The 11010-nt window shown below is 45.9% G+C and overlaps 1 protein-coding gene across 1 annotated transcript in view; it reads right to left on the bottom strand.

The window, feature by feature from the left end:
* Positions 1-10553, bottom strand: part of LOC138350405 (adhesive plaque matrix protein-like) — a 17041-nt gene extending 6488 nt beyond the window's left edge. The window contains exon 1 of the mRNA XM_069301036.1: positions 10332-10553. Within this exon, the coding sequence (XP_069157137.1) occupies positions 10332-10553 (222 nt within the window). The remainder of the gene's footprint in view (positions 1-10331) is intronic.
* Between the last annotated feature and the right edge of the window lie 457 nt (positions 10554-11010).

The following is an 11010-nucleotide window of genomic DNA, read 5'->3' as shown; positions in this document are numbered from 1 at the left end:
TAGTACCTAGGAGTTAGTCAGCTGTCACGGGCTGCTTCCTGGGGTGTGTGTGTGTGGGGGGGGGGAGGAAAATAGTAGTAGTAGTTAGAAACGGTTGATTGACAGTTGAGAGGCGGGACCAAAGAACCGAAGCTCAACCCCCGCAAGCACAAATAGGTGAGTAAACGCACACGCACGCACAAACAACCTGGTTTGTAGGCCTCGTGGCTGAGTGGACAGCATTCTGCGGTCGTAGTCCTAAGGGCCCGGGTTCGATCCCCTGCAGAGGCAGAAACAAATGGGCAGAGTTACTTTTTCACTCTGATGCTCCTGTTCACCTAACAGTAAATAGGTACCTGGGAGTTAGACAGCTGTTCTGTGGCTGTGTCCATACAAGGTTTAACAAGCAACATTCTCATATCCTAGATCTTTGTCCTCATATCCCAGCTTCTTGTCCTCATATCCCAGCTCCTTGTCCTCATATCCCAGCTCCTTGTCCTCATATCCCAGCTCCTTGTCCTCATATCCCAGCTCCTTGTCCTCATACCCCAGCTTCTTGTCCTCATATCCCAGCTCATTGTCCTCATATCCCAGCTTCTTGTCCTCATATCCCAGCTCATTGTCCTCATATCCCAGCTCATTGTCCTCATATCCCAGCTCATTGTCCTCATACCCCAGCTCCTTGTCCTCATATCCCAGCTCCTTGTCCTCATATCCCAGCTCATTGTCCTCATATCCCAGCTCATTGTCCTCATATCCCAGCTTCTTGTCCTCATATCCCAGCTCATTGTCCTCATATCCCAGCTCCTTGTCCTCATACCCCAGCTCCTTGTCCTCATATCCCAGCTCCTTGTCCTCATATCCCAGCTCATTGTCCTCATATCCCAGCTCCTTGTCCTCATATCCCAGCTCATTGTCCTCATATCCCAGCTCCTTGTCCTCATATCCCAGCTCCTTGTCCTCATATCCCATCCACGTGTCACATATTTATCTAAGTATACTCATATTGCAGATTATATTATATCTCATATCCCTTCCGTATGCTATTTAATCGTCTCCCTTTTGTTAGAGAGAGAGAGAGAGAGAGAGAGAGAGAGAGAGTACAGGTTAGACCAGGTTAGGATACGTTAAGTTAGGTTCAGTTGGGTTGAGTAAGGTTAAGTGCAAGGTTAAAGAAGGTTAAGTTAGATAAAGTTAGGTTATACATATGTTACACATCTGTTGCACATCTGTGCTTCCAGCTGTGCCCTCACGTCTAGCTGTCCACTATATCTTCATTATTTTGAGGATTTATGCGTTTGCGCACGTCCCTGTATGCATGTATGTATGTATGATTGTATATGTATGTATGTATGTATGTATGTATGTATGTATGTATGTATGTATGTATGTATGTATGTATGAATGCATGTATGTATGCATGTATGTATGATTGTATATGTATGTATGCATGTATGTATGCATGTATGTATGATTGTATATGTATGTATGCATGTACGTATGTATGTATAATTTAGATTATATGTAATAAGTTATCCTGAATGTATATAATGGGTCAGACTACCTAGAGGTGGAGGCCAAGTCACCCTAGACGACCAGACAGGTGAGAATTAGGCCTACGGTCAACAGGTGTATCTGAGTGGATTTCCCAGGACTGGTCGATGGTGCTACCCTCAGTCTGTTATCTGGTAGTGACTCTCTCCCTCTCTCCTTCTCTCCCTATTCCTCCCTTCCTCCCTCCCTCGAATCTCTCCCTCCCTCTCTAGCCTCTAGTCTTCACGTGGAGAGAACACGCCTCTCCGATAAGATGGAGTGGGGGGGGGGGGGTTGTTAAGGGGGGAGGTGATTGACACGCAATAATGGGACAGGTGGTTCAATGGGTGGTGGTGGTGGTGAGAGTGGTTGGTGGTGACGGTGGTGGTGGTGTTTTTTTTTTTTTTTCAGGGATATTCCTGCGCGGGCCCTAAGCCTCTGGCTGGCCCACTGCGCGGGCCCTAAGCCTCTGGCTGGCCCACTAAGTGTTGCTTGTTTCTGTTTTACTTGGGCGGAGTATGAGTATTTATGACTCGTATGGTCGCTTCAGTAAGATTTTGTCCCATGTGTTTAACAACTTCTTCTGCTCTGTTGAATCTAAGTTGAAATCTTAATGGGTTTGTAACTCTACACTGTGTTAGGTGATATTCCAGTGGTCTGTGGGGCATTTCTCCACAGTGCTGACATTTCCTCTCATCTGCCGGAACCTGTAAGCCTACTTCCCATGCACATGGGTATCCAAGCCTGATGCGATGTAAGTGTACTTATGTTGTTCTACTGCTCCCTTTCATCAAACTAAGTGGTTCATAGTTGGTTGAATTCTTGTACCAACCCGCAGATCCTGATGTTGCAACTGCTGTGTTGTGGTCACTGGGTGGTGGTGGTGACAGTGGTGGTGGTGGTGACAGTGGTGGTGGTGACAGTGGTGGTGGTGGAGACAGTGGGTAGTTAACATACACAGTCAACACACACCTCTGCCAAATGCGTAGCATAGCTTGGGGGGGGGGCGTGAGGTCCCCCCTGGCCCACCTCAGGTGAGACATCCACCTCAGGTGAGACATCCACCTCAGGTGAGACATCCACCTCAGGTGAGACATCCACCTCAGGTGAGACATCCACCTGACATTGACATCCTGATAGACACTATAAATACCTGCTAATACACACACAATATACATAGACAATATACACAGTACAAATACACACTACACAACTTAATACACATTCAATATACATATCTTAACTACCACCTTTTTTTTTTTAATTAATTATTCAGAAAAACTCGCCCAGACCATCAAATTGCTAGACATCACAGGCTGTTTAACCGTGCGCGTGTGGTCAATTTGGGCGAGAATATCGGCTCTATGGTGCAGGTACATACGGGTCAGAGTCCCTCGTCGTCGCCACCGGCCTGTGTAGGGTCACAGAGGCACCAACTTGGGAATTATTGAGTTCGTTAATATTTTGTTGAGAGCCGGACGAAGCCCGAGGTCACTCTGACGTCACACACGCGCGTGTGTGTGGGGGGGGGGATTGAGGGGTGAGGTGTGTGGAGGGGGGGTAGAGGTGTGTGTGTGTGGGGGGGGAGGGGGGGTTGAGGTGTGTGTGTGTGGAGGGGGGGGGGTTAAGGTGTGTGTGTGTGTGTGTGTGTGTGTGTGTGTGTGTGTGTGTGTGTGTGTGTGTGTGTGTGTGTGTGTGTGTGTGAAGACACCAGTCGGATGGGTGACCATAGGAGGGGCAAAAATGACCCTTAGAAATCATAGGTTAAAAACAGTGCATAAATAACAGACAACGAAAATAAATAAAAGGTTAAGGTCAGTACCCGGATGGGTGATGATGTTCAGGTAACCAGAACCCCGCAGCTAAAGCCCAACCCAATTAAAATATATTGAAAAAAAACGTGGTGCAGGAAAGAACAATGGCAAATTTGCAATTTATCAGGGTCAGTTTGCAACGAGTTAAACTCAATATTGCAGTATTGACAAACCCTGCAATTCAACAGTTGCTGTGTTCCCAAAGCAACCATTGTGTGTGTTGCAAGAACAACAACCCGACTGCTTGAGAACCAGGCAAGCACACCAGCACTTTCACGCCTCTTAAACTGCTCTACAGGACTCTAAACTGTTGTACAGGGACTCTAAAATGTTGTACATGATTCTAAAATGCCGTACAGGACTCTAAAATGCTGTACAGGACTCTAAAATGCCGTACAGGACTCTAAAATGCTGTACAGGACTCTAAAATATTGTACAGGATTCTAAAATGCTCTACAGGACTCTAAAATGTTGTGCAGAACTCTAAAATGAGACAGTGTTTAGCTACAGTAGCAACATCAGAAGCAGCAATATTCCCTATCCACTAATGACCATTGGAATAGCATTAATAATAATAGCCGTAGACCCAATAACTTTTAATAGCCGTAGACCCAATAACTTTTAATAGCCGTAGACCCAATAACTTTTAATAGCCGTAGACCCAATAACTTTTAATAGCAGCAGACCCAATAACTTTTAATAGCCGTAGACCCAATAACTTTTAATAGCAGCAGACCCAATAACTCCAGTGGGGGGAAGACACTTAAGTTAAAACTGTACCTACCTCAGCGTGATTATATCAGAGTATATATGTATGTCTCACGGTCAAAGAGCCTCACAGCTGCCAAGAACTATTGTTTTGTGGAGGGGCCAACTGAGAGGGGTGACCCTGAAGGCTCTTTCTTTATTACGGGCTCATGTTGAGTGCGTGGAGGCCTTGTCTGTGTTGGAGGGCCTCGTATTTGAAGGCCTAGTACGTGTTGGAGGGCCTTGTAAATGCAGAAGGCCTCACGGTTAACTATAAACATCAATAAACACTGTGATGTAAATATACAGGGGCTGAATCTCACTTGGAGACATACGACTCGAGGAGACATGATAGCAGGATACCATGTTCTCAGAGAAGTTCATAAAGTTTAGTATGAACAAAGGGTAGATAGAACAAGCGGATATCAGTGGAAACTTTTAAGTTCAAATGGGTCACGTGGATGTTAAAATTAAGTTTATTGATGTGAAAGGAATGATGAAATATAATGTTTCAAAATAAGATATGCAAAGGAACAGGAGAGTGTCAGGAGTCAATGACAGTCAACTGACAGCTGTTAAGGTGGATTTCAGGAGTTAGCACTCGGCCCTGAAGACACATTTACGTCAGTACATACAAATGTGCACATACACATTAAACGATTCTTCGCGGCAGGGGATCGTATTCCAGGGACCATAGGATTAAGGACTTGCCCGAAACGCTACGCGTACTAGTGGCTGTACAAGAATGTAACAACTCTTGTATATATCTCAAAAAAAAAAAAAAAAAACATGGGGATATAATAGCTCCAATACTCCTTTCAGATTGTTCAGAATTACATCTTCAGACTCGGCAAAGGCTCCAACGGTGTTGGCAAACATCATCCCACCGCTGCCACCAATGTTATGAGACGTAATAATCAGTGTGACCCATGGACTCAATGAATCGCCACCTAACGACCAGCGACAGGAATGCTCCAATGGTGAATCATCCTCAGTGTTGAGTAGTCGGCATTGCATCACCTCACTTCAGACAGATTGGCCTTGGGTACAAACCACGTACCCCTGTATACATCTGCCTCTTTATATATATATATATATATATATATATATATATATATATATATATATATATATTATATATATATATATATATATATATATATATATATATATATATATATATATATATATATATATAAACCTGTAATGATGTTATATGTAATGAAGATATAAATGAGGATAAAAATAAGGGGCTATAATAGCTATGCCTGAGTTGAACTTAACATCACTGGGGAAAGGAGAAATAGTGGGAGACATTATCCCAACATACAAGATTGTAAGAGATATGTGCCGAGAAGAAGAAGAAGAATGAAATGACACAAGTGATAAGAAACAAACGAAGCACAGGGATGAGAAGTTGTGTCCTACAGTGTATGGAGTGAGAAACAATGAGATGAGATCAGAGGATAGAGGACGTGATCTCAAGCTCTATCTTGATGACGTGATGTTACGATAGCAGGTCTGCTGTCCACTTTGTTGACACGATGCTATGATAGCAGGCGGGCTGTCCGCCTTGCTGACACGATGTTATGATAGCAGGCGGGCTGTCCGCCTTGCTGACACGATGTTATGATAGCAGGCGGGCTGTCCGCCTTGCTGACACGATGTTATGATAGCAGGCGGGCTGTCCGCCTTGCTGACACGATGTTATGATAGCAGGCGGGCTGTCCGCCTTGCTGACACGATGTTATGATAGCAGGCGGGCTGTCCGCCTTGCTGACACGATGTTATGATAGCAGGCGGGCTGTCCGCCTTGCTGACACTGATGTTATGATAGCAGGCGGGCTGACTGCCTTGCTGACACGATGTGTATGTGTTAGCTAGCTAAGCTGAGCTTGCTGTCTCTTGCAGAGAACTTGAGTGTATATAGGCTCTTCACATATATCAACATATATGGATGGGTGTTTATAACATTCACCCATACAGAATCATTTCTTTAAGATGTGTTGTGGTACTGGGAGGGAATTCTAGATGCAGCTGGGCTAGAGCCTTGTGTGTAAGTGTAGCTGTGTGTTCTTCTCGAGGTTACGGAATCTCCCAAGTTTCTTAAGATTGATTTTTTTCCTTGGCTTATTCAGTCATTTACTTTCATTCTTCTACCCTTTGTGACTCGTTTCATTTAAACGGTATTTCTGCTGACCAAGAGCCCTGGACTTACCCGCCGCTGACCCATATCTTGAGGTTATCTTGAGATGATTTCGGGGCTTTTTAGTGCAGGCCCGGTCCTCGACCAGGCCTCCACCCTCAGGAAGCAGCCCGTGACAGCTGACTAACACCCAGGTACCTATTTTACTGCTAGGTAACAGGGGTGAAAGAAACTCTGCCCATTGTTTCTCGCCGGTGCCTGGGATCGAACCCAGGACCACAGGATCACAAGTCCAGCGTGCTGTCCGGCTCGGCCGACAGGCTCCCTCATTCCCATCCCCATTCCTCCTATATAATCCTCCCTCCCTATCCCACCCTACCCCATCATCCTCGACCCCATGCCTCACTCCTAATGTCACTTTCACCTGTTTCCTATCTGCCCCCCTCATCTCTCACCCCACCCCCTTGCCCCACCCCCTTGTCCCACCCCCTTCCCCCACCCCCTTCCCCACCCCTTCCCTACAGCCTACCCATAGCTTACCTTTCACCCCTGACACCTTGGGGCTCTAGCTGTTTGTTTGAGGCCCACCTGGGAGCCTCTTGGAAGGGAAAGGGATGTAAAGCATCTGGTGGGTAAGGGTTGTCCTGACTTAACCACGAGAGGTCAAAGGTCATTAGCGTGACCTCACTTTATGGCCTATTGTAGAGGGCGTGGGTCTAGGGGCGCACTAACTATACCGCAATATCATAACAATCATGACGGGGGGGGTCAAAGCAAGAGGTCGAAGGTCATATATAATACTGTGACCTCGCTTCGTGACCTCTAAGAGGGGGGGTCACACCCATTAATCTCTACCTACCTTACCTAGCCCAGCAAACACACACACACACACACACACACACACACACACACACACACACACACACACACACACACACACACACACACACACGAAAGGTAACCAAAATGTTAATTTAAATCATCAATGCGTTGTTACATTCTTGCCACAATTGATGACGTTCGAACGATTCTCGAATAGTGATTCGCAGGGCGTTCCTGTGTTCGAATCCCACCTCTCTAAATGCTCCACCCGCGTCTTGCAAAAACAACTAATTACCAACAGAACCCAAACCCTCAAACCTAGGCCTAAGCATACATAATAATACACATCACTCAATGTATATATATATATATATATATATATATATTTATATATATATATATATATATATATATATATATATATATATATATATATATATATATATATATATATGCAACAAATTACTTATGGGGGGGTGTAAGGGGGGTCGGCCGCCCGTTGGACGAGCATAGGCAAGAGCAGGAAGGGAAACGAACTATCAGGACCAAGCGCCAAGCCATTACGACTAATATAGTCCCTGAAAGGAATATAAATAAATATATTTTGATGTCCAAAAAATATCTTCCCAAAAGCCAATTTGCTTGCAATAACTTCAGTCGCCGAGGTGGTAGCGAGGCCACGATACGATAGACTTCGATAGACTATCGCTTTTGGTGACTGGGGAGGTAGATATGACGTTATAAGAGACGATAGACGGTCATAAGACGATAGACTATCAGCCTCAGTGACTTCGAAGAAAGGGGTGACAGAGGTAATTGGTAGTGATCTCAGCTGCTTGGCTATGCTGATAGGGCTGTTTGGAATCTTAATTGTCTGTGACTGTGCTCTTGTTTCTATAATCATGGTCCAATACATGGTCCACGGTCCAATACATGGTCCACGGTCCAATACATGGTCCACGGTCCAATACATGGTCCACGGTCCAATACATGGTCCACGGTCCAATACATGGTCCACGGTCCAATACATGGTCCACGGTCCAAGGTCCAATACATGGTCCACGGTCCAATACATGGTCCACGGTCCAATACATGGTCCACGGTCCAATACATGGTCCACGGTCCAATACATGGTCCACGGTCCAATACATGGTCCACGGTCCAATACATGGTCCACGGTCCACGGTCCAATACATGGTCCACGGTCCAATACATGGTCCACGGTCCAATACATGGTCCACGGTCCAATACATGGTCCACGGTCCAATACATGGTCCACGGTCCACGGTCCAATACATGGTCCACGGTCCAATACATGGTCCACGGTCCAATACATGGCCCACGGTCCAATACATGGTCCACGGTCCAATACATGGTCCACGGTCCAATACATGGTCCACGGTCCAATACATGGTCCACGGTCCAATACATGGTCCACGGTCCAATACATGGCCCACGGTCCAATACATGGTCCACGGTCCAATACATGGTCCACGGTCCAATACATGGTCCAATACATGGTCCACGGTCCAATACATGGTCCACGGTCCAATACATGGTCCAATACATGGTCCACGGTCCAATACATGGTCCACGGTCCAATACATGGTCCACGGTCCAATACATGGTCCACGGTCCAATACATGGTCCACGGTCCAATACATGGTCCACGGTCCAATACATGGTCCACGGTCCAATACATGGTCCACGGTCCAATACATGGTCCACGGTCCAATACATGGTCCACGGTCCAATACATGGTCCACGGTCCAATACATGGTCCACGGTCCAATACATGGTCCAATACATGGTCCACGGTCCAATACATGGTCCACGGTCCAATACATGGTCCACGGTCCAATACATGGTCCAATACATGGTCCACGGTCCAATACATGGTCCAATACATGGTCCACGGTCCAAGGTCCAATACATGGTCCACGGTCCAATACATGGTCCACGGTCCAATACATGGTCCACGGTCCAATACATGGTCCACGGTCCAATACATGGTCCACGGTCCAATACATGGTCCAATACATGGTCCACGGTCCAAGGTCCAATACATGGTCCACGGTCCAATACATGGTCCACGGTCCAATACATGGTCCACGGTCCAATACATGGTCCAATACATGGTCCACGGTCCAAGGTCCAATACATGGTCCACGGTCCAATACATGGTCCACGGTCCAATACATGGTCCATGGTCCACGGCCCTTGTGGATTTCTCATGGTCCAATTTTCTTTCACAATTTCCCTTTTTCCCTCCTTTAGGAGCCTCTTGCCCTTAGGGCAGTGAGGGGGGGGGGGTTTACCTGCCCCCCCCCCTCCTCCTCCTCCAGGAAGAGGAGGAGGAGGGGACAGTGAGACAGTTGACGGAGGTCCTTGAGACAACACCAGCCTCGAACACACCCTGGTTTGCCTTGTGTTGGTCAGTTAGGGATTTTCAGGCGTCTTCCATGTCCTACGCTTGCACAAGGCTGCATAAAACACCTGCGAGGCAGTATTAGACACCTGCGAGGCAGTATTAGACACCTGCGAGGCAGTATTAGACACCTGCGAGGCAGTATTAGACACCTGCGAGGCAGTATTAGACACCTGAGAGGCAGTATTAGACACCTGTGAGGCAGTATTAGACACCTGTGAGGCAGTATTAGACACCTGTGAGGCAGTATTAGACACCTGTGAGGCAGTATTAGACACCTGAGAGGCAGTATTAGACACCTGCGAGGCAGTATTAGACACCTGTGAGGCAGTATTAGACACCTGTGAGGCAGTATTAGACACCTGAGAGGCAGTATTAGACACCTGAGAGGCAGTATTAGACACCTGAGAGGCAGTGTGTGGCAATATAAAACACCTGCGAGGCAGTATTAAGACACATGAGAGACAGAGAGATAAAACACCCTCCAACGTCTAAATTTCCTGGTATTACAATGTGGTCAGACTCCTTGTATTCAACACGTGCGTCGAAGAAAGTCCAGGAAGGTGATTTCGGTCTTGGGAAACCCCCCCCCCCCTCCAAATATCCGACCATTTCAGACCGGTTATTGAGAAATATATTTCCAGGTAATAGGAAATCTGTGAGATGTAAAGTCCATGAAACCTGTGACGCATACTTTGAGAGACCGAACTTGTGTCGCATACTTTGAGAGACCGAATTTGCGTCGCATACTTTGAGAGACCGAACTTGCGTCGCATACTTTGAGAGACCGAACTTGTGTCGCATACTTTGAGAGACCGAAATTGTGTCGCATACTTTGAGAGACCGAACTTGTGTCGCATACTTTGAGAGACCGAACTTGCGTCGCATACTTTGAGAGACCGAACTTGCGTCGCATACTTTGAGAGACCGAACTTGTGTCGCATACTTTGAGAGACCGAATTTGCGTCGCATACTTTGAGAGACCGAACTTGCGTCGCATACTTTGAGAGACCGAACTTGCGTCGCATACTTTGAGAGACCGAACTTGTGTCGCATACTTTGAGAGACCGAACTTGCGTCGCATACTTTGAGAGACCGAACTTCAAGAAGCATATACGTAGATGAAGGACTTATCCAATACCCAAACTTATCCAAACTTATCTACCATTCCTTTTTTATCTATATTGGAACTATATTTCAAAATTTTTTGTTTTGGGGGGGGGGGGATTTAGATTTTGGGGTGGATTGAATTTAGACGCTTTTAAAATCGTGGTAAAGGTATGAATACACTCTATGAAGAGATCCCTGCAGTATCAATACTAGTTATGTATGAATTCAGTTATAATACGTGAGTAATACGTAATGTATTAATACATAGTTCAAATACTTAAATAAAGGGAGATCCCAATCGAAAAATGGAAAATTTAAATCTACTAAAATAATTCAGTGAAGCGAAAATATGTTATAAGAATGTATATCAACATTCTTAAAGTATTCTTGCATAGGTTGATGTGGATTCAAGAATACTACGCCCGAACACC

The sequence above is a fragment of the Procambarus clarkii genome, chromosome 45 (genome assembly GCF_040958095.1).
Source record: "Procambarus clarkii isolate CNS0578487 chromosome 45, FALCON_Pclarkii_2.0, whole genome shotgun sequence".
Taxonomy (NCBI): domain Eukaryota; kingdom Metazoa; phylum Arthropoda; class Malacostraca; order Decapoda; family Cambaridae; genus Procambarus; species Procambarus clarkii.
This window is presented reverse-complemented; position numbering and strand designations above follow the sequence as displayed.